This window comes from Syngnathus acus, chromosome 22 (genome assembly GCF_901709675.1).
Source record: "Syngnathus acus chromosome 22, fSynAcu1.2, whole genome shotgun sequence".
NCBI lineage: Eukaryota > Metazoa > Chordata > Actinopteri > Syngnathiformes > Syngnathidae > Syngnathus > Syngnathus acus.
Window position 1 is genome coordinate 3507962 of NC_051106.1, and position 22721 is coordinate 3530682.

Here is a 22721-nt window from a genome sequence, read left to right on the forward strand (position 1 = left end):
ACATATTGCGAGAATCTCTGAGGCAAACCGACTGAGTATAGCTTCTTTCTGTGCTTTTATGAAATATGTACGTGTGACTTCTAAATGTGAAAGTGAAGGGTGGGGGGCTGGGTTAAAAGCATGTGGCCTATACAACATGAATGTGCTTGTTTTTCAAAGTAGGAAGCTAGGAGAAAAAAAAAGCTGCATGCTCTGTCTGCACAAATGTGGCCTACTTCCACCATTTTGCCACCCTGCAGTAGAAGAAGTCACTATGGATTTTCTGCTATCAGAGTTGTTGCCTGCCTGCTTGCTTTCTTTCTTTCATGGGATGAGCTTTTAATAAATCCTGTCAAAAAGCGAGCTGTAGATTATAATGTGGTTATGCTGTGTTAGTACCGTGGCAGTGCATCATGTTTCCCATCATTTATCAGTGAATTTCAGCTGCTCTCAAAATTTAAAGTACCTAGACAGTTTGGCAACTCACCAGTTGAGAGGATCTTAGCTGGCAGAGTCATATTTCCTCTATGCGATTAAAGTCACTTTTCTCCAGCATTCCACGGGAGAGCGGCCTGCCTCATTCACCACAGCGTGTGGCATAGATATTAATGCAGCTTTTTAAAAGTAAATATCTGATTTATTTAGTCCTCTATACATAAGAAAAAAAAATGTTTCTTGTTTTCTGACATCTTAAAGCCCAAGTAGATCAATCTTAATTTGTGCCTTTTCTGGACTATCAATTTGAAATGTTATTTAAAAAAAAAAAAAAACAGATGGAAATTAAAATGTTTTTGAAATCCGATTCATCTATTAATTGCCAAAATAATCAGCAGACTAATTGCTTATCAAGATCGATAGTTGCAGCCCTAAATGATTTCTTAATATATTCAACTGAATCATAACATTAATTTGGTCATCCTTAATGGTGAATTAATGATACACAAAACATTTGCTGATGAAGAGTTTTATTGAGGGTGGTTGAGCACCCAACTTTTCATGAATTGGAAATGTTGTGAGACAACATAAAGAACAGAAACTATGCCGGAACATTCTGCTATTTGACTAAGAAGGTATAGGAGCAGACCCAAGACACTTTTTCATTACCATTGCCTAACAACATACAATGCAAAAAGCAAACGGCCCCAGATAACCGGCAAAAAAAAAGCTGTACTGTTGTAAAAAAAAGGTTTTGGAAATTAATGAAAAATAAACATCATTTTGTTTAAAAAAAAAAAAAAACACTTTCAAATGTTAACATACTCTCTAGCTGCCACAACCAATGCTTTAAAACTGTCAATTTAAAAACATTGTTAAGTGGATTTTTATTGTTCGTCAGGGAAGCTGGCCACCTGCGAGTTCTTTTTTAAATACAGCTCGGCATGCAGTTCCTCTAAGCTGAATTCGGTGGTGCCGCTGAAGAGTAGCTCTTTACAGTACATGCTCTTTTCCAGCTCTTTGCTCGATTCCCCTTCTTTCTGCTCCAGCAGCTTTTTCAGAGGAGTCTCGTTGTCTCTGCAGCTCTTGCGTGCTGACAAAATGTTGTTCACTGTGGGTATGATCTTGCACGGCGTCCTGAGCGAGAAGACGCACACCACAGAGAAAAATGATTAACCTTACATGAATCACATACACAACAAATTATATTGTACATTGTCTATTTGCTTGAAAAAGATATTGCAATTTTGCTCAACATACTGGTACATGTTTTTGTTATAAATGTGTGCATATATAAAATTTACAATCATGTATCAGGGCATCAAGACAAATGCCAAACATGCCATTCCAAAGTAGGCCAGCACAATGTGGACCGGATCCATCGACAAGCTTGGCAAGCAAAGTCGGTGAGATTGCAATCTGCAATTTCAACACTAGATGACACTACATCGCACACTAATATAATTTATTGAGCAAAATTGTTTTATTCATCTCTGGCAGGGAACCAAATTGACCAAGCTACTGTATATTTTTAATCCATTTCAAATGCATGTTCAATATTGATGACTCACATTTTTGGGGTCTCTGATTCATCAACAAAAGGTTGGAAAGTGGGTCTTGGAGGAGGTGCAGCCATCAATGTGTGTCCAAATTTAGACTTCTGCCGCACCTTGGATGTAGAAAAATGGAGTGAAATGTAAGCAGAAATATATGAAATATATCAAAATGAACTATCATTTAAACCTACCTTCACATTGCACCATTTCTCCACCCCTTTTTCATTTTCCTTTGGCCTTGCAGGAGGAGGAGCCAGCCAAGGCTCGAATTTTGGTTCTGAAGGCGCAGCGCTTGCTTTAGTCTCATCAAAGATGACCAATTTACTGTTGCTGCTGTGACTGCTGCTTTCTTCGATGGGATCGGCACGCAAACTCAGGCCTCTTGAGACACCTACAGAGTACATCGACACATCAACTGTTCTCACAAAAGAATTTCTTGCCCTAAAAGTAAGCAATGCATTTGAGTGAGAGTTCTTTATTTTGTGCTTACTTTTAATCGCAGCTCCGGTTCTGACGATAGGCACGGCAGCCTTCTTCCCTCGTGTTTTGAGCTCGGCAAGAGAAACTCTCTCGGGTTCTTTGGACTCGTTGTCACTGTCACTATCATCGACTTTTTTCATCGCTTGTCGGGACACTTGAGCCTGCAGCATCCTGATAATGCACAGCATTTGAAGGAGGTGGAAAAAAATGTTATGGGGAAAAGGAACACACCTTGCAAAGTTAAGATATGCCTGCTCAGTACCCAACTCACTGCACTTAAAATAGAGACCAATTCTAAACAAAAAAGGGTTCAATGGTGGACACCTACTTGTGAAACTGCTGTAGCCTGTCAAGAGGCTGGGCAAACATTTGAAGTCCTTCTTGGAAGACCAAGTCAGCTTTAAGGAATTCGCCACGGTTCTCATGCTCCTCAGCCCAGGCGATATAGAAGGACGCCCGGGTGGTCCCTATTCCCTGGGCTTTCATGTACCTGTAAATGTCCAAGCGCTCCAAACAGTGCCCCGCCTAACAAACATACCTCCAATATTAGGTTCCAACATTTTTAAGAGACAGCCTGGGAAAAGGAAATATACAATCACACTCACATATTTGATCCAGAGGTCAACGTAGCGAGGATCGTTGTGATATTTCTTTTCGTCTGTGTATCTTGTAACGGCTTGCTCTAACAGCGTGCTCAGGTTGCTCCCTTTTCCTCCCTGAGGAAACATTTGCTCTGACCATCTGATGTACCTGTCCAACACAGAACCATAAGAGCATAATTGAAAGAGTGCTCACATCGTGACTATACTCAATTAACTTACCGATCCCAAACATCGAGTGGATCGTCTCCATTGTACAGCCGCAATTCTGCCTCAAAAGCCCTATGAAAAAAAGAATGCCGTGTACAAATATTGTCATCATTTCACAACTATTATAAAATACAATGCCATGTTTTAATCAAAGCATTCATACTGTCTCTGTTGGAGGATGGCAGGGCTGGGGCCATCTTTGCTTTGACTGAGTGCCTGGAGCAACGCTGACATGTTTCTCCCACGTCTCAAAGGCTGAATGTTCTCTTTGCAGAGCTCCCAATCCACATCCTCTCCTTCTGCCATTATGAAAATCACCTGGACAGAGGAAGATGAAAATAAACAAGAAATGCTTTTACTTAAAGAATCAATTTTATGTTCATCACAACAGATGCATAAAAGTGGAAATGAAAGATACAATGCTCTACTAATGAACAACAACACATAAACGTGGTGATTCAACATTATGCATCAAATTACGATTATACTTTGCAGTAGAATCAATTTTCTCGAACGCAGAACGTGTAGGCTAGCACGTTAGCAAGATTAAAGAAAATCGATCGACATTAAAGTTTGCATTAACAATGGTTGCATTTAATCCACCACAATACACATTTTTAATAGTTTGGATACCACTCACAAATTGCCTGATGTGCGTCAAAATGTCTGTTGTTGATAGCAGCGCAGCAGAGAGCTTCGTTACTGCTGTATTTTGAACAAGGAGCGCTGTTTGATTGGACGACGGCTCATTGGAGGAGCCATAAACCGGATATGACGACGGGTAGTTGCTTCCGGAATTCTTCCTGTTTTGATTTGGTCAAGGAAGCTGGCCGGCTGATTTTTTTTACAGTGCGACAAGATTCTTTAATTTGTAACTTAATTGTTGCATGCGCATAGAAATGGATAACCGTTGTTATTGTTGTACCACCAAGTTCGGCGTTTTTAAAAAGGAGGTAAGTTGTCTTCAGTATGGGTCAGTATGGCTAAATACTGACTCACATTTCTGGAGGTGGAAGATGTGCTTCTCTGGAGAAAATCCAGCAGCTTCTGACCAATGTGTAAAAATGATTTAATTTTTAATTGGTTTGACTCCTAAAAAAATGTAAACAACAAAAGGAGGACTGTTGCATTGTGCTGTTTGAAATTCGAAAGGATTGCAACATTTTTAGGCGCACAGGTGACTTTAAAGAAATCAAAGACAAGAACAAACATAAAGCAAATGTATTAAAGCAGTTCATTTGCGGAACATTTATGAAAGACAGTTGAAGAGGTGCGAATTAATCTCATGGTTTAAAAAAATGTATAAATCGGGTATAAACCTTGGAAATTTCTGAAAAGACAGAATATTTAGATATTTTCACGAGTGTAATTAAATTTTAAATATAATGGGGTATGTCCTTGTTTTGTTTATTTTTTAATAAATGTAGCCCATGTGTATTTTGGAAAAGGTCTCAAGTCATGCTTATTTATAAACTATGTGTATAGTTTTTTATTTTGGGATGCGTTACTGTGTATAGATCATTTACGAGTATCTTTAACATGATACAAGTAATAATTTATCGAGTATAAGGGTTAAGACTAGATAACTAGATCTCCCTTTGACACTAAACTGTACTGAACCAAAACAATGTCTGGTTTCTTTCCTTTCCGTTTTTTGTATATCTTTTTTATGTCTTTACATGTTCAATCAATCAAATGCCTCATCTATTTTGCTCCTAGCTGGGTTGTAAAAACTGTGGCCGGTCCTTCTGCGCCAGCTGCTTGACTTATAATGCTGTAGTGCCACGTTGCGGCAACAGCCAGCAGAAGGTCTGCAAGCAATGTCATGGCAATCTTACAAGGTAGCTCTCATGAAAATGATGTTAGTGAACAGATCGAGTGACTGATTCTGTACCACTATAATGTGTTTCCAGTGGGAATACTTCAAACGATGCAGGAAGATGGTCTCCACCTGAAAACTACAAAAAGTGGGGTTATCTTCACGTCTGTAATGTTTCTAGGACTTGTGTATTCACAAAACAAAATTGCTCCACAGACGAGTTGCTGCATTTGAAGCCAAACAGCAAGGACAGAAGACACAGCCACATGGAGGCAGTATACCTTCTCTCGCAGGTCTTCCCCCTCCTAAAGGTCTAAGTACGGAAGATCAAGCAATTGTTGAAAGGCTTGAAAAGCTGAAAAAAGACACTGCACCAAGTATTATGATTTCTTCTTTACAAAAAATATCATTTTACATGACCGTTATTTCATTTATTGATGCTACTATTCTACCTCCTGCACAGAGTCTATCCCTTCTGAAAAAGAGCTTGAGGCTAGGCTCTCTGCCCTTAAAGGTCCCATCAAGCCAGCGCCTTCTTCCCAGGAGATGGAAGACCGGTTAGCAGTTTTAAAGGGCCAAACTCCTCCTTCTCAAGCCCCACCACCTGTGAGCACAATGCAATACAATTTTATTTGTATAGCCCATTTCACAACAGATGGAACTGAAACAAAGCCCTACCATTATCATTAAAAATACATTTCCAATAAAGTGCTGGCAAATCCAGTTGCCATTTTTGTTAAGTGGGGTTGTCAACATCTGCTGTAAGCAATAAAGTAACTTCTAGTCTTAATCACGTTTAAAAATCACATAAGCGGTAAGCTACGTTTTGAATCAAGTAATCAGTTTAAGTAAGTTGCTCTTTCAAGCTAACTGTGCATGCTCTTTTTAGGTCCACCAGCCTCCAGATAACAGGACTCAGACTGAGCAATCCAATGATCTTCTTATTCAGATGACAGATGAAGTTGGAATTGACCATCAATTTGATAATCCTGGAGACAGTAAGAAAACACACTTATTGAAACAGTGAAACAGCGAAACTTTACTTTGCATTGCTGCCCTTGTTCCTCGCGGCCACCCTGTGGTCTCGCTGAAAGGCTAGTGGCAATCATGGCACTATTTGATGAACTGAAGGTGAATTATCTTATCAGGTGACAGTGGAAATATGAATGATCTGAACAAAGGAGAGGACCAGACACGACAGGACAATAGGAATGAGAACCAAGACTCATGGAGGCAGCTTGAGAATGATGCGGCACAATTGGTTGAAGATGCTCAAAAGGAGCTGAGAAAGGATCATCATGAGACAGAACAAATCCTCAATATGGCCAAGAGGCTCGCACAGCTGAAAGGCCAGGACCCAGACCAAGGTTCGACACAACAATCAATCACAACAGTGTTTTATCAATGCAAGAAAGCCACCCACAAACTCCTATTGTGAGTTTAAGGTGGTTTCTACTCAAGATGTTCATCTAAATGAAATAAGATATGCACACTTTTTATTTTAAAAACGTGTCATTTTTAGTGAAGATGGAAGATTACAAACATCCTGACAGTGATGAGGAGACAGAGGATGACACTATAAAGAGAGTCTTAAAGCAGGTACAGTTTTGTGTGTGTGTGTGTGTCTGTGTGTGTGCATGTGGATGCCAGTGCCACTCTCATGTAATAAAAATTGATTTTGAAATCACTTTACAGCGGTAACACGTTTACATGCTGCAATTCACGTGTGTCTGTTGTGACAGCTCTCGGAAGAAGCTGCACTAGATGAGGCCAGTGGCTACAACATACCTCTGGAACACAGTGGACCGAAAAACACAGAGAAGAAACCCAGTGGACCGAAAAACACAGAGAAGAAAGAGCCCTCGAAGAAGCCTGTATTAACAACAATAAAAACCAGAACCGAGTATTTCGGAGCTGTTGGTGATACTTTTTATAAATGATCATTATTTGGATCTGTTTGGCAGACAAAAGCTCCAGCGACCAAGAGTAGGACTTCACGGGCACCCGTAAGATCAGTGGAAACACCATCAGACAGTGATGACGATGAACTTCCGTGGTGTTGCATCTGCAATCACGATGCCACTTTACGCTGTTACACCTGCGGTGGAGACCTGTACTGCAATCGCTGCTTCAGGTGATTCACAACACTTTCATGGTGGCTTTGCATGTGATTCCGGATGCAGCCCATGACCCAGATAAATCGGGAGGCAAGCTGTTGCCATATTACCGAGCAGCATGCGTATGAAGTATTTAGTGATTATCAATCTGCACCCTTTTACACCCGCAGGGAAGGACACAACAAATGGATGGACCATGTCACCGCCAAGTACACCGCACCAAAAAAGAAAAGGAAGTCTTGATGGCCACACTGTGTAACGATGGCGGCTTTGTCTGTTATGGAGAAGTTTATGTGGTTAAGAAAACCTTATTTCAAAATGTTATCAACGTGCAATTTTTGAATCCAGCCATGGATGTAATTCATTAATTAATTTAATAAATTAAACCATCTAGATTAAGACTACTACATTTTAAGCAATAATGCAATGGTCTTTATAATTTGTCAAAATAGAAGTAAATCTTGCTCTTGTGTGATTGGGGCTAATTCCTAAAAGCAGCAACGCCTGTGCTTTGCATGTTTAGTATTATAAAATGTTGACAACGCACACAAAAAGCAAATCATGAGCTCATTTGGAGCAATTTACCATCTTAGACTGTCAGCACTGTAGTGACAAAGCGCCACAGAGTCTGTATAAAAGGATTAGGGGGGGATTTTGTTCTCCATTGGCAGGCACCTCAGCCACACTTGTAATTATGTTTGGATGTGTGTCGAACATCACAGCATTGTCTCGCTCCTGCAGGGTGTCTTCTAGAGATGGCGAGATCTATTTGCAGTCAGTTCATCACGTAGCAGAAATGTGTCAGTCTCGCAGAGAGGCCACAAGTGAAGTGTCTGATGGTAGTGGAAAATGGGGGCGATCCAAGCAAATTACCGTAATGGACCCTGATGGAGCCAAAAGACCCCTCGTGTGTGACCGAGAGACCAGCAGAGTGTAGTCTCATCAAGATACATCACTGCGTAGTCGACTGAGGAGGAACCATCATCACGCTCCTCCGGGGGCTCCATTAAGCTTTGCATGGAGGTCGTTAATGTGTTTGCCCTTTCTGGTTATGTCGTACACAGACAGGAAATGGCTGCGGATAATGGATGCATACTTAATGGAGCTTCCTGCTGATGATTTTTGCTGTGTTTACTCCTAAACTTGACATCCACTTAGTTTTCCCGACTGTACTGAAGAATAAATGGAAATGGTATATTGACTCATGACTCATCTTATTGGAAATGTCAAGTTTTGTTGAACGTGTGTGGGAATATACATGTGTGTCTGTGTGGAATAAATAGGACCAAATTAACACATTTCTTATCCAAATCAAATGTGACACTTAGTACTGAAAATGTTTCATTTTATTGTCATACAGCACTCATAAATGAAAATATGTACATTAACAAGCAAAACAAAAATTTACAATTTCACACATGAGGAAAAAATATTACAGCTATTACATGTGCATTATGTTTGTGGGACACATGTCATAACAGTCCACAAATTCAAAAGAACTTCACTGACTACTTTGGTGTCAAACTGACCTGGGAAAGAGCATGTGAAGCGCACATACAAGCATCCAAACGGTAAAAACAAAAGGGGGATTGGAGAAACCATTGCCTCAATTCTTTATTTGACCTGGAGCTATTTCTTCAAGGGTCCTGACATTTTGCGTAGTCCCTTTATCCTGTAGAGCAGCCCGTTGACAAAATCCTAAGGAGCATGCACAAACAAGCTTGTAACCCCATTGACATTTTTCTCTAATGAACATCCATGTACACATATCCATGTTTTACAGCTTACATAAACATTGACATTCAAATTTATCGACTATGTAGGCCTAAATTAATCTAACGGGCAATACAGTATGGGAGGATACAGATGTGATTTTTAATTTCTCACCTCAATTGGCTTCCTGCATTCTTGCAACAACTCCTGAAAGCAGCAGAAGAAAAAAACTGAATACATTAGGTATTTCTGAACTGGGAATAAAATGTTACCATGATCCATCCATTCAATATTGGACACTTATATTCAACCCATGTTATTTGAAATTCTATCCAAAGACATTATCAACAATTATGTACCTGTACTCGCTTTCTTTGTCCCTCATCTGACAGCTCCAGGAGCTCATCTATGTCAATCTCCAACTCTGGAATATCTTCTTCCTGCAAAAGAATAATAAAAGTTGTTTCTGCATCTCTATTCCAAATCCCTCAATTACCGACATGTGATGGACACAAAAGCTCACAGGGTACAATCCCATCCTAAATCCCAGTGAAAAGTATCTCCATGACACTGAGCAAATCAGTGGGATGGAAATTATTGTCAACTAGAGCGTCAATGTTTCCACTGTGCCTGTTAAACCAAGACACGAATGTAGTGACTGACTATTACATTTATTTTTTTAAAAACAACTAAAATAGATTCAGTATATCACAAATGTGTCATCTACAAAATTTAACGACTTTAAAGTACTGTAGAATGTCCTGGAAGGAAACTTGACCAGCAGTACATCCAGACTCAGCAGGTATACACTCATATTTGACAGGGCAGTTTGCTTTTCAGAGGGAATATTTTCCGGTTGGGAAGATTTCATTGCCGAGGAAGATTGGGCTTGGACGTTTCTCTGGATGATGAGAGAACTAATCAATGTGAAGTGCTGAGTGGAGGAGTGGATGGACCCTCTTCCTGGTCCCCCGTGCACCCTCTAATTGATACATGGTGCCGGGATGGACCCCTTGTTATTCTGCTTAGCTCTGCAGGGTTTCGGCGTGTGTGTGTGTGTTTATTACTTTGGTTAATGATGCTCATTTCCTTGTTGTAACTGACCAATTGATTGCATATCTAAAGGAAGCGTTTGTTTTTTTATTTTACTTTTACTTTTATTATGCATGTCATAAATTATGTTTGGCCTGCAGTAATCCACAGTTGGGCATGCAATTCAATGCTAGAAAGCTCTGTATGTTTTATTTTCTTAAAATGATTTAGTACCTTTACACCCTATGGAGCATTATGTAAGCATTGGCAGAGGATCTTGTGATTAAGAATAATTCCTCAAAGTGTCAACTCAGCATCGGCGCGTGCAAGGAGAATAAAATAGTTGACTTTTTTCTGTGACCTCTCTACTGTGCAGTACTTCAACTTCAGCATTTTATACTGCATAACATGGCTGATTTATCTTCAGCGGAGAAGAAATTGCATTTTAATGAGGTCTCTGAGCAGCATCTCAGTAGCACTTTCTGCAGTTGAAAGCAATATAATAAATGTTGGAGCTATTATTGGAATTTATGAATATCAAAGTCTTAGCTTCAGAAAGCAACAGATGCAGTCACCTGAGCTATTGGATTCTGTCGTTTCGAGTGTTTTATCCCTTTTGTGACTCAAAACAAGAGCTTTATTTATTTATATTTTAATGAATTTAATATTTGTTCAAAAACTTGGATGATCAGTCAGCGTACATATTGGAGGTTATTTTTACTCATTTTTGACCAATCAAAGTGTTGCTTTGTTGTCCTTTATGATGCAATGCTATTGCATAATACATTTTCCATTTTGTGGGTCTCCTGACAAGTGACTATGATCTACAAGGTCTGACCTCAGCAATATTCTACATATATTTGTTGCAAAACAACAATTTAGCAGTTCGAACATTAAATATGTGATCCTTGGAGGGCATTCAATTGAATATTTGTAGGTTGAAAAGGATTTGCAATTCATTGTATTGTTTTTTTTTTTTTTACACTACCTCCCAACTTAATTGGAATTAGGGTTTGTATTTTAAACATTGAATATTTTATTTACCTGGCCCGAAGGAATCATTTCACCTTACAAATATTGCACATTTCAGACTCTTATACCTTACAGCTAATCGTAACTCTGGAAAGAAAACAAATCGCCATCAAGACACGCTATGTTTTTACTGCCTTGCTAATACGGAAACCATGCCCAGGAAATAAAAATGTCACTGAAAATTCCAACATCATTTGAACTTATCCAAGTCCTTCTGCCTTTCCTGTTAGAAAGCAGGGCTCTATCTATTTTAGGCCCTACAACAGAATTACTGTCAATTAAATTGAGGAAATAAAAATGGATGTTGACACAGTAGTTTAAGAATAAAGTTTTATCTGTCAGCATCCCCCAATGTTTGTATGCCAGTTGTATTATTATCGATTTAGCTTTAATACTGCAGGACATTTCCCTTTTCTACTGATCATACCTTCTATGAGGTTTACTATTTCTCCAAAGGTGTGAAGTTTGCAAAGAAGCTGGCCAAGGCAACGCTTGCATAAATTAGAGATGTGGTTAAATAATTTAGACAGCAATGCAAAGGGACTGTCGGTAAAAGGTTCCGAGCGGAAGACTCCAACCAACAGAGCATGTTTTTTTTTTTGAGGAAATGCAAAATGTATGATAAACTCTATAGCCATAATTCTGTACGCATATTCCAATATGATGATTCACAAGAAATATATGGGTGACATTAATGTGTCTTATATGGATGATTATTGTTTGTCAGATTCAATTGGGAGAAAGAAGTGATCTTGAAGATGCAATATAGGGATGGAGGTTTTTTTTTCTAGCGGGCTGAATTTTCTGCAGAATTCTAAGGAAATAAATCAAATTCAATGCATAATGTTTTGCAATATCCTGACTTAAGTGATATTATCATTGATTTGATTGATTTGTAAAATGAGCAAGCAAATGTCAATATTTACTTTTAGGACATACGAGGACATTTCACTATGACAGGGTGAACATGTTAATCTTGACAAGATTCAACGTCATAATATAATGAAAACTACCAAATATTGTAACTATTTATTCTGTCACTGTTTCATTTGCCTCAATGAAAAAAAAAAAACTCTTTTAAGAGGCAGTTAACCCTTTACGACAGAGTGGACAGCAATTTTATGGATTCCTGAAAAATTTCAATATGACTAATTTTATTAAACAACTTATTGCGGACAATGAAACCATGTAAGAATTATTCTTTTATACAAAATATATAATCACTTAACCACTTATGTATTAAACAACACATTTATTTTACACGCTATTTTAGACCAGGGTACAAAGATGAATACTTTCCTTATTTCCAACAATGCAAAAAAGTTCATCCTCTTTGTTAATATAGCCAATAAAGAACTGTTTGTTGCCCCTGTCTACATTAGCTCAGAGGAATGTAATGTTTTTATTATCAGTCAGTTGGACAAAAGCATACACATGCTCTCCTCATCGTACATCATGGATTAGTCCCTGCCTTAGTGATGTTGTCATTAATCTGCATCGTCATTCCAAGCTAGCCAACGGAAATCCCTCTTTCCACCGCGCTGAGCTGCCGCACGTGGGAGATGAGACATCTGTTGCCATGGTTTCCCCCTTGAGAGAATCCAATGCAAATCAATGTGCAGCCAGTGACATAATTGGATTGTGTCCCACGTTACAGAAGTGCAGTTGATGTGGATTGTGTTTCTGCATGTACAAATCCACAGCGGCATCTTATATGACTGATATTTTGTCATTTATTGAAATATTATAACACAGCTGAGAGTGCAGTAAGATCCGTGCATTTATGAAGCAATCTCACGGGTAATCTCTCGTTATTGTCAATATCGAATTATGATGGATAAATGGGCACTGCCTCCACTGCTACATGCATGTGTGCATGTGTCCACGAGTCTACCCCTTACCTCACAGTCAAAGAGCAGGTGCAGCTGTTCATCTATCCACTCCTCAATATCCAGCCTCCTCTGCAGGTCCTTGCGGTTGTACTTGACGGTCAGCTTGCCAAGCTTGCGGTGCCCTGGCTCGTCGACTTTGCCCGTGGATTGGAACATCACTCTGGACTGGGTGTTTGCCTCTGACGCCATGGTTGCCACGGCCTCAGGAGACCCGTGGAAACACACCAAGTTCTCTCTGTCACGCACACACATGCACACACACAGGCATACACACACAAGCAGGCGGCCCACTCTATGTCCGTGTATGTATTTCCTAGTGTTCAATGTCTATCTTCTCTGTAACACTGACTCTGGCTCACACTGCTTGTCCTGCTCTCTCTCTTTCTCTGTGAAGCTCTCCTTCTCGCCTCCTCTTGCAACACCCACTGCCTGCAGTCCACTGTGTGGACGATGAAACTTGATACGCCTCTGTGTGTGTATGCCACTTTATATGACAGGGTGTGTGTTTGCTGTACTGGAAGAGCATAGGTCAGTCCCAGCCAATACAAAAAACACTGTGATGAGACAAATCAGCAAAGGGCAATAAAGTGACTAAAAATAGTCAGCAATAGTCAACAAAAATTCTCTTAAAAATGTTATTCCATTTTATTGTTGCATACAAAATCTATGGATCTTTGGAGTCAAATTGGCCTCCTTGGTTACAAGGCTTTTAATAATAATTTAAAAAAAATAACACTGTGGATCATAGTGGATCTTAATAAAATATATGCATAAATTTTGGTACTCTTCCATGATTAAATGAATAATGTACAATGGTCATGGAAAAAAAAATTCTATCCATATAAAATTTAAGGTTCTGCTGGTTGGCCACACATGCCGCTGAATTATTGAAGGCCTTCAGCAGATCACCTTTTCTGCTACTCACATTCATTCATCTGATATTATGCGACTTAGTTCTGCACCGTTAAGGACCAAAGATATGTTTCTAAATACTGTAGTCATTGCGAAATATACATTATGACGTCACAGTTCACGTGACAACTTCTAGTTTCCCCTTGGGAATTTTGTGTGATGATGTAAATCATGACTCAAATCATGAGTCAGCTCCAAATGAAGTAATGTGCATCATGTGTTTTGATATTTTAACGAAGAAGCGAGACAAACAAACATTTTAAACGAATATGCTGTTTAGGATTTGTGGCCTCTTTCAATGCAGCCAGTATTGCCACCTTTTGGAATAAAGCATGAAATGCACCCAGGGCTGTTATTCAACTGATTATTTGAATCCAGGTGTGTTGGAGGAGGGAAATATCCAAAACATGCAGGATAGTTGCCCTCCGGGATCTGAGTTTGATACCGATGCCTCTTAAATGCATACTCTAAAGGAGAACAAGGTGTTAAAGACACAACGTACTTTTGTAATGCTGATTTTTTTTTACTAAAATGAAGAAACATACAATGCATCAGTGCATAATGGTGGTTGAAAATAAGAAATTATTTCATATTTTCATTGAGCTGCATGCAAAACAATAGAACAGCAGGGTGATGCAATGTGGCTCCACTCCACTGCAAAAAAACCGCACCAATAAATATTTGAATTATGTTCCAGGAGAAAACCAATTTCACAATTCAAATCAGTTTTTGTTATCACCCTACCATGTCTTGTCACAACATGCTAAAAAACATTCATACTGTTGATCATGGGTCACCTACAAGGTTAGATTAAAAAAAAATATTCTGCAAATATTTAAATTTGCAAATGCTGAACATGCAATGTAAATGAGTGCTATACTGTTACATTGTATTTGGTTTTTTTAATGAGAGAGAGAGAGAGAGAGAGAGAGAGAGAGAGAGAGAGAGAGAGAGAGAGAGAGAGAGAAGGGCGTGGCATGATCCCGAGTGGAATTTCACTTCCTCAGACAGGTGAGTGAATATTGAGTCACTTGGCTAGTGTCGTCACATACCACAGCTCTTTGGAGTGATCAAACTTTGGAGACTCATTCACGCAAGTGTCACGCACGGAGAGGCTCGGCAGGACTTCGCTCTTTGTGGATGTTCTTCTTTTTCAGTCTTTTTTTTATTTTTGCGCGTGTGAAAAGGTAACCCGGCCGCGTCTGTCTTTACCCTTCGCGGCCCATAGCTCTCAGGAAGACATTTGTAGTTAATTATTGGCCTCGGTTTCGGTTACAGGTGGCGCTAGAAATCCCATTTGAATTATAGGAGGACTTTATTTTTATTATTCTTTAAGTGTTATTATGGATCGGTGGCCCCAGGTGGTTCTTCTGGTGTTTTTGGGATGCGCCTCTTGTCAGGAGACAGGCGAGCAGTGTTTGGCTAAATTCAAGAAAGGACGGGAGGATTTTGTGCTTGACGTCGACGAGTCCGTCAACGACGGGGCGATCTTCATCTCAGCACCGACATTGGAGCGCTCAAGGGACTGTGTGGCTGCTTGCTGCAAGGAGCCAACGTGCAATGTGGCCTTCATGCAAGGAGGTGCGGAGGAGAACTCCATCAAATCCTGCTTCCTCTTTAACTGCCTCTACAAGAAAAAGTACGCCTGTCGCTTTGTCAGGAAGAAAGGTTACTACAACTACATCCTGGACTCCCTCTATGAGAGCTACCTGGAGTTGGATCTCCCACCAAGTAAGACTGCATGCAAGGTCATACACCCACGGGTCATACTATAGAATAAAAATGAATAATTTTCTTATATATATATACTTACAATATTCTTTATTGTTGGCAACATCTGTAAAAGGGGTTGTTATTCAGCAACAATATAAAAAGTCTCATTCACCTTTGTTTTAAACTCACTTTTTGTAAGAGAACTAGATATTTATGGGTGAGTAGATGATCAATAGGTATTCTATTGTCCTAATAAGTTCTAGTCAAAACCCAACTGTCTGCAAATAAAAATGATGATGTTGTTAGTTCCACTAGTTCCTCCAGTAGTCTGTTTTCACTCACAATATGTGAGGCAACATAACTAGGCTAGAAACATTCACTTCAGCATGTTCACACACGCCAAGTCCTCATGGCCCCCGGTGTACTGTTTGGTTTCTCATCTACCGCAGCGTCATTTTACTTGTGAATGTGTTGCACAATATGAGCCTGTAACAGGATTGAATTGGAATCATCGTGCATTCCGTGATTGTGTAATAATCTCAAATTGTTACCAATGATGTCTCACTCCAGAGGAAACCGACCGTCCACCGATGGCAAATGGAGGCCAGGACCGTGTGGTCCAGCCTCAGGATAGCGTCACATTGAACGGCTTGGAGAGCAAAGATGACAAAAAGATCGTGTCTTTTGTGTGGAAAATGCTCACCGAGTATCCCTACGCTGTTATTGAGGTGAGTCCATTTTAATTGCTTTAAGTTCTCAGAAAGTGATGCATCTTGATGGTGACCATGGCGTTTTGTTTATATAGAAAACAGATTTTGATGACCAGATTATCGTGTCCAATCTGACGTCGGGAATGTACAAATTCCAATTGACCGTCACGGACACTATTGGTCAGTCGGACTCGACCCAAGTCACTGTTTTGGTTCTTACACCTGAACAGTCAGAACGTAAGTACCAATTCTCAACTTTTCTGTCACATTACACATGAGTCAAAATCACCTGAAGGGGCCTTTGAGATTTCTCCATTTATTATTTCTGAGCTTTTCGGTTTAACTTGACATTGTTTTTTTTAAGCAGACAATGTAGGATGTACATCCAAACAGCAAAATACATGGTGGACAGTCACAGGGTGAAACTTTTTTTCTAATATCAGTAACATGACTCCATTAGCAAGATGGTTGGGTGCTGTTTAATAAATATATTAAGAATTTCTGAAAACAAATTCTGTAAATTAATATTTCTATGCGACACAGTGGACATGTTAAGCTTGACAGGATTCAGTTTAACACATATGATGAAAATTGTGAAACAAGTGTAAATATTCAATATTTGTTTCAGAAAGAGAAAATGCTGGTTGTAGTGCCACTGAAATCACCACAGGGTTTCTTAAAGGGGGCACTTAGAACACCATTATTTTATGATAGAGTGGACATGCAAATGGTCAATATGATCATTACCGTATTTTCCAGACTATAAGGCGCACCACTAATGCATCGTGTCAGATTTTTAATCCAAATCAAATCATTCAATCATTTATTTCAGCTTCAGATGCAACAAATTACTTTATAATCACAAAATAATGATCCATAGTCTTTTTGATTCATGATTCATAGTCTTCAGCGGGCCACTTATGATTGATTTCATGACACAATGCTTCGGGTCAGTTTAAATTTAGGAATTTGGTCCATATATAAGGTGCAACGGACTATAAGGCGCACTGTCGGCTTTTGAGAAAATTTTAGGTTTTTAGGTGCGCCTTATAGTCCGGAAAATACGGTATATAATATGACACTCCAAAAATCTAGTCAATTAATTTTTTTGAGGGTATGGGGGAAGGGGAACAACATTTTAACTACTTTTTCCTCATGACATGTTGACGTATTTCATGTTGAGACAATGCCTTTATGCTCATGTACTTTCCTTGGGGCTTTTTTTTCGTACCTACCCTTTTCCCGTTAGGTTCATATTTCTGTTTGTTTTACTCTTTACCCTCTTTTCCAAGCCAACCTGAATACTTCTCAAGGGGTGACCTTTTTGTTCTTCTTCCATTGTGTAGTCTTTGTCTTTTAATGTGATGAAACCCGTCAAGACTTGTTGACTTCATTCCTAAAGGCCGAATGATAGAACGCTTTTTAGATAAGAGAACTGGAACATGTGATTTGACCGCTTTAGTCTCCTCTTCCTTTGTATTGTGTGCACTATCAAAGTAATTTCCTCATTGATCTTCATGCTTACGTTTGAGATCTTTTAAAACGGAAGTGAGGAGCGTATATGGTACATTCCCACTCCCTCCACCCCCCCAACTCAACAAAACCTGTCTGTCTGGTTTCAGCTAAGGTTTCGTAAACGAAAACACTCCAATCATCCTCTGTCAATTGAAAGTCATTAGAGCTCTTTACATTGGTGGTAAATGAATGTATTTGATAGAAGTGGTTTAAAGTAAGTGCATATTGTGGGATTAATGTAAGGGATTCGGCAATTCTGTTAAATTATCCATTAACAGCTTGTTTGGAATGTGGATATGCGTAGCGGTGGTGTGTGTGTGTGCGTGTGTGTAGTCTGCCAAGTTTCATTCAAGTGACTATTCAAGTGAAGGGTATCACTAACCTCACTTTTTCACATAAATTCACAGATGTTATCAAACATCTGTAGAAAGATAAAGGAAATAATTGAAGAAAAAAGAAATAATTGAAGAAAAAAGAAATAAGTAAAGAATTAAGGAAAATATGTAGAAGGAAAAAGGAAGTAATTGAAGAAAAAAGAAATAATTGAAGAAATAAGAAAATTAAGAAAAAAGAAAACATTGAAGGAAAAAAGAAATAGTGATGTAGAAATAATTTATTTATTTTCTGACTTTCACTACCTATTCTTTTAGTTCAAATTTAGATTTTTTTTTCTAGCAATGAAATGTTGTGTACTTACTAACTGAGGTGTTAGGAGACTTGACAAGAGAATTAACTGCAGTTATGTTTGTAATTTTTGAATATATTTTTCAATCAAGTCTGTTTTTCACTACCTGTTCTTTTAGTTCAAATTTAAAAATTTTCTATCAATGAAATGTTGTGTAATGTCCAAGTCATTCATGAATGTGAAGAAAATGGTAGCTATAGTTTTCAGTTTAGATCTTCTGATGTATATAGTCAAGGCAGCTCTTTGTACGTTGAGTAAAGTCTGTCTCATCTGCCAGACAGCCACACACTGACAAACCATATCTTTTTATGTGACCCATACCGTTAAACAAGCATCCTTTTTTTAACATTACTATAATACACAATGGCGTCTTGTGTAGTCTCTACTTTTTAAAGTAGACAGCACAATTGTTCAATGTTAGAAAGCGCTACAAAAAAATAAGAAAAACACCAGGATCAGGTTTCAGGGACACCAACTTTTGTTGTTGATGTCTGGTGTACATCGAATCTAAGACGAACATGAGTGAGTCATAACTCGTCATGTTTTCAGAATGGTTTCATGTTTCTAAGGAAAGAACAATTAAAATATGATCAACTAACATTTACCCTTGCACCCTGCAGATCACTGCATGGCCCCGAAGAAGATCGGACCATGTCGTGGCGCTTTTCCTCGGTGGCACTACAATGCGGCGTCGCAGAAGTGCGAGGAGTTTACGTTTGGTGGCTGCAGGGAAAACCTCAACAACTATCTTTCGAAAGACGAGTGCACAAACGCATGCTATGGCACGGGTAAGTTTGCGTTCCTTTCCAATCATGACTTCACCGTGGAGGGATTATTTGTCATTCTGAGAGACATTTTTATTGTGGCTATACAGTCCATGTCTCCGTAACAGGCTTGGCTACATTTTGCTTTTAAATGGCAAATGAAGCTGTTTGCATATGTTTGCATGTATTAAAAATATATGGATGCTGGGAACACCAATTTGTGGCTCAGCAACTTGAAATCTTGTTGGTGGTGGTTCTTCACTTCAAAAGCAGGTTGACTTTGACTAATATTTTCCTGTCAACCGTAACTCGATTCTGATTGGCCCGGTGCACATGATATGACTGAAATTTAGTCTCCTCCACTGCACACCAAGCAATTAAGCACTGCACATTTAAAAACGCGCAGTCACTGAAATGTCTTGAACACATTTAAAATAATACTAAACTTGGTTGAAAATGTCTAGAAGTCTGCTCTCCCTAATTATAACTCCAACGCACCAACCAGAAAGGAAGGGTCTGCTTCACTTGGGACAAATACACCTGAAATGAGCGGTCCAATAACCGCCTGGGCCACTGAAGTATTTCTACTGAACACTAATTCTGTTTTTCTTTCTTTCTTTCGCTTTTTCAGAAAAAAGGGCCAGCGGTAGAGGTTTACCACTTCCAGATCAGCAAGGTATGTCACAATCACACGTACTGACATTTATTTTTCTTTGTTAAGCATTCGATATTCTCGACTGTGTATGTCTTAATGCTGATGGTGCCTTTTCCGTGTTCCAGAAAAGTGTGGCGTTCCATGCACTGCCGGGCAGTTCACCTGTGCAAACGGCTGCTGTTTGGAACCAGGCTTGGAGTGCGACTCAGTCGCTCAGTGTAGCGACAGCTCAGATGAACAAAAATGCAAGGACTGTAAGAATCCGTTTTTATTTTTAAAACTCATTGAGCTCACTTAATATTGGTTTCCCTTTATTCATATATTTTGTTTTATGTCAGTGGACAACACATTTCAGATTTTACTGAAGATTCCAGTGGATGAGCAAAAAGGTATTTAATTTTTTCGTAAAAAAGATTCTAGTAGTAGTATTTATGATCATTTAATTTTCATTTCCTGTTGTTGTCAGTGCGCTGCACTGAGCCTCCAGAGACAGGCAGCTGCAGGGACACTCTCACAAAGTGGTACTACAATCCTCTGAAGCAGGACTGCAGTCGCTTCAACTACGGTGGTTGCCAGGGAAACGAGAACAGATTTGACTCAAAGGAAGCCTGTCTGAAGGTCTGCAGAGGGGTGACAGGTGACTAGTCTCCATCAAGATTTATTTGAATGATTTACGAAAATTAAAGTTGAAAAAACATTTTCGCAATAAAATAAATACATTTTTAAAAAAGAACATTTTTTAAAAATTATGAACTGAAACTTTGCCAACTATAGTTAGAAATAAACTAAAACCAAGCATTTTCTCCCAGAGATCATGCAATGAAATTTCAAAAAGTTTCATTAAAGTTTTCATTCAAATTAACTACATTTGAAAAACAAAATTACAACAAAATAAAAAGTGCACTAATGAAAAATCTGAAACTATTAAACTTGGTATACTCTATAAAACACGCCTACAGTATGTAACATTCCTGTCAGTCAATCCGCCATTTATTTTCCTTTAGCACTTAAGCCCTATTGTTGAAGTAAAGTTTGAGTTTGGATTAGTAATGTATTTTGCTTTTGCCAACATTTTCTTTTGCTTCAGGTTATTTCCCTTGATTGGAGAAACTGGCAAAATTTGATAGCCTTGAGGCTTGGTATAACAGGAAAAGTGTTTATTAGTATTAAAATGTAGTTGGTGTAAGTTAAAATAAATTTACCTCGTACCTCATTTTGTACATGTACAATTAATGCATGCATCAAAACTTAAATTCGCTTATTATTGTAATTGCTGTTTGGTTTGTCCGCTCATATACTAGCTTCATCTTAAAGCAGCAAACTTTCATCGAGCTGGTACTTCAAAATTCAGTCTCTTGCTCAATGTGTCCACCCCCATTGCAAAAACCAAAATATTTACTAGTCAGTAATGATTTAAGCATCAGCCTTGATTGTGTCAAAGTCGGAATGAAATAAGGTACCAGATAGGTTAAATTCACTCTAGCTCAGCATTCCTCAAATGGAAGGGAGTAGTTTTACATCTTTGTCAGTTTACTTAACAAATTTATAACCATTGAAAAGCTGAGATATTTGCATCGAGTGAAGCCAGAACAACGAACAGTGCAGAATCTGTTTTGCCTGCAAAATGTCCAAATCACTTGTTTTTGCTGCTCTGTTGACCTGTTGCTGTTTTTTTCCCCAAGAAAAAGATGTGTTTGCAAGAAAAGCAGAGTTCGAGCGAAGAGTGTCGAGTAGTCAAACAAGTATGTAACTCTGCTTGTTTTTCAAAAATAAGCACCCCCTCCTCCGACCTGGCCCATCGAATGAACCATTGCTCCCTTTATTTGTACAGGTGTTATAGCAATAGTGGCTGTCCTGGCTGTAGGTATCGTCATCATATTGGCCGTCCTCTTGTATTGCTTCATGAAGGGAAAGAAAAAGTCGTCACAGCACCACCGTGTGCCTGTCAACAACGCACCGCTCACCTCCATAGAAGACCGGGAGCATCTTGTCTACAACAGTACCACCAAACCCATCTGACACCACTCACTCTCCATGTAATAGATGAGAGCAAACTGCAGAGCCGTCATTTGCTGAATGAACTCTGATTGACGAGAGAGGCAACAATGTCTTTTCACGCCACGTGTGTAAAGTTTTTAAAGGTAATATGTACGGGCGGCAATGTCTTGCAAAATGCAAGTGTGATGTTATTTTGTTTTAACACTAACTGTTTCTATTTAGAGTAACAGGGAAATCGAGCCATTTCATCTGTTAGATTACATCTATATACTTAATTTACGCCAGGTTCATAATAGTCTGTTATTCCAAAGTAAAATGTGCTTTTAATTTACTGACATCTCCTACACTATACTTTTATCTTCTACATCTTAGTCCCTTGGATAATCTGAATAATATAGGAATAATGCATAATCATAATAGAATTTATAGAATGTCTCGTTTTTAAACATGTTTTTATAACAAGCTTAATGTATGCTAACATACTTAAATAAAGCATACTTGACACAAGTGATGGTCTTAAGCAGTCTCATGACAGTTAAGCCAAATAAAATAATTACCTCAACATTTACCTTTCATCTTGAGTGTTGCTGTGCATAAGAAATTGACTTATGGGTTATTTTCTGAATCATAGAATACTTGATCAATGCAGTCGAAAATAAGGTTGTTAATATCCCAAGGTTGTCTGGTCACTATTGAATATTCTATTGATTATTACATCAATTGAATTTTGAGGTCAAATTTCATTTTACGTTAAGTGTGCTACAAATCATTTTCCCTTCGATTACTGTTTGTTAACGATTTATTGTAATTGTTTAGTTAATAAAAAAGAAAGCGATTCACCTAACATTTTGTAACTCATTCAGTTGCTATTTTACTCATTGTTTTCACAAGTACAAGCAGTCCTC

At 38.7% G+C, this 22721-nt stretch overlaps 4 protein-coding genes and 1 long non-coding RNA gene across 5 annotated transcripts; 3 read left to right on the forward strand and 2 right to left on the reverse strand.

Annotated features, from left to right (window-relative positions):
• Positions 1–927: 927 nt before the first annotated feature.
• bub1bb (BUB1 mitotic checkpoint serine/threonine kinase Bb) lies at positions 928–4008 on the reverse strand. The gene is made up of 9 exons (XM_037241837.1): positions 3900–4008; positions 3423–3577; positions 3272–3331; positions 3056–3200; positions 2779–2975; positions 2461–2621; positions 2162–2361; positions 1986–2083; positions 928–1551 (listed from the first exon to the last, which is right to left on the reverse strand). Exons 2-9 carry the CDS (start codon positions 3563–3565, stop codon positions 1302–1304), a joined length of 1254 nt encoding a protein of 417 aa, XP_037097732.1. The 5' UTR covers positions 3566–3577; positions 3900–4008; the 3' UTR covers positions 928–1301.
• A 48-nt stretch (positions 4009–4056) lies between these two features.
• zfyve19 (zinc finger, FYVE domain containing 19) lies at positions 4057–8396 on the forward strand. Its single transcript, XM_037241836.1, has 11 exons — positions 4057–4212; positions 4979–5100; positions 5173–5226; positions 5295–5455; positions 5542–5684; positions 5968–6076; positions 6227–6445; positions 6601–6677; positions 6821–6952; positions 7043–7212; positions 7366–8396. The coding sequence occupies exons 1-11, from the start codon at positions 4147–4149 to the stop codon at positions 7436–7438; spliced, it is 1326 nt and encodes a 441-aa protein (XP_037097731.1). The 5' UTR covers positions 4057–4146; the 3' UTR covers positions 7439–8396.
• Positions 8397–8560: 164 nt separating this feature from the next.
• zgc:162989 (uncharacterized protein LOC100037351 homolog) lies at positions 8561–13315 on the reverse strand. Its single transcript, XM_037242082.1, has 4 exons — positions 12874–13315; positions 9268–9348; positions 9083–9115; positions 8561–8893 (listed from the first exon to the last, which is right to left on the reverse strand). The coding sequence occupies exons 1-4, from the start codon at positions 13114–13116 to the stop codon at positions 8825–8827; spliced, it is 426 nt and encodes a 141-aa protein (XP_037097977.1). The 5' UTR covers positions 13117–13315; the 3' UTR covers positions 8561–8824.
• A 1478-nt stretch (positions 13316–14793) lies between these two features.
• On the forward strand, positions 14794–22660 carry spint1a (serine peptidase inhibitor, Kunitz type 1 a). Its single transcript, XM_037241595.1, has 10 exons — positions 14794–15507; positions 16060–16217; positions 16295–16436; positions 19020–19187; positions 19795–19839; positions 19944–20072; positions 20157–20207; positions 20285–20455; positions 21501–21560; positions 21650–22660. The coding sequence occupies exons 1-10, from the start codon at positions 15120–15122 to the stop codon at positions 21835–21837; spliced, it is 1500 nt and encodes a 499-aa protein (XP_037097490.1). The 5' UTR covers positions 14794–15119; the 3' UTR covers positions 21838–22660.
• LOC119116304 lies at positions 19200–19777 on the forward strand. The gene is made up of 2 exons (XR_005096262.1): positions 19200–19406; positions 19437–19777. It is a non-coding gene; the product is annotated as an uncharacterized LOC119116304 (long non-coding RNA).
• Positions 22661–22721: the final 61 nt, after the last annotated feature.

What these genes read in the sequence shown, in the direction of transcription:
- bub1bb (XM_037241837.1), bottom strand. Translation starts at nt 3,565, where the DNA reads ATGGCAGAAGGAGAGGATGTGGATTGGGAGCTCTGCAAAGAGAACATT. An exon ending in AGGCTACAGCAGTTTCACAA is followed by an intron (nt 2,622 to 2,778) that starts GTAGGTGTCCAC and finishes GTGCATTATCAG; the next exon opens with GATGCTGCAGGCTCAAGTGT. An exon ending in AGAAATGGTGCAATGTGAAG is followed by an intron (nt 2,084 to 2,161) that starts GTAGGTTTAAAT and finishes TCTACATCCAAG; the next exon opens with GTGCGGCAGAAGTCTAAATT.
- zfyve19 (XM_037241836.1), top strand. Translation starts at nt 4,147, where the DNA reads ATGCGCATAGAAATGGATAACCGTTGTTATTGTTGTACCACCAAGTTC. An exon ending in ATTTGATAATCCTGGAGACA is followed by an intron (nt 6,077 to 6,226) that starts GTAAGAAAACAC and finishes TTATCTTATCAG; the next exon opens with GTGACAGTGGAAATATGAAT. An exon ending in AGGCCAGGACCCAGACCAAG is followed by an intron (nt 6,446 to 6,600) that starts GTTCGACACAAC and finishes TGTCATTTTTAG; the next exon opens with TGAAGATGGAAGATTACAAA.
- zgc:162989 (XM_037242082.1), bottom strand. Translation starts at nt 13,116, where the DNA reads ATGTGTGTGCGTGACAGAGAGAACTTGGTGTGTTTCCACGGGTCTCCT. An exon ending in ACCTGCTCTTTGACTGTGAG is followed by an intron (nt 9,349 to 12,873) that starts GTAAGGGGTAGA and finishes ATTCTTTTGCAG; the next exon opens with GAAGAAGATATTCCAGAGTT. An exon ending in GACAAAGAAAGCGAGTACAG is followed by an intron (nt 9,116 to 9,267) that starts GTACATAATTGT and finishes TGCTGCTTTCAG; the next exon opens with GAGTTGTTGCAAGAATGCAG.
- spint1a (XM_037241595.1), top strand. Translation starts at nt 15,120, where the DNA reads ATGGATCGGTGGCCCCAGGTGGTTCTTCTGGTGTTTTTGGGATGCGCC. An exon ending in ACCACTTCCAGATCAGCAAG is followed by an intron (nt 19,840 to 19,943) that starts GTATGTCACAAT and finishes TCCGTGTTCCAG; the next exon opens with AAAAGTGTGGCGTTCCATGC. An exon ending in AGTGTCGAGTAGTCAAACAA is followed by an intron (nt 21,561 to 21,649) that starts GTATGTAACTCT and finishes TTATTTGTACAG; the next exon opens with GTGTTATAGCAATAGTGGCT.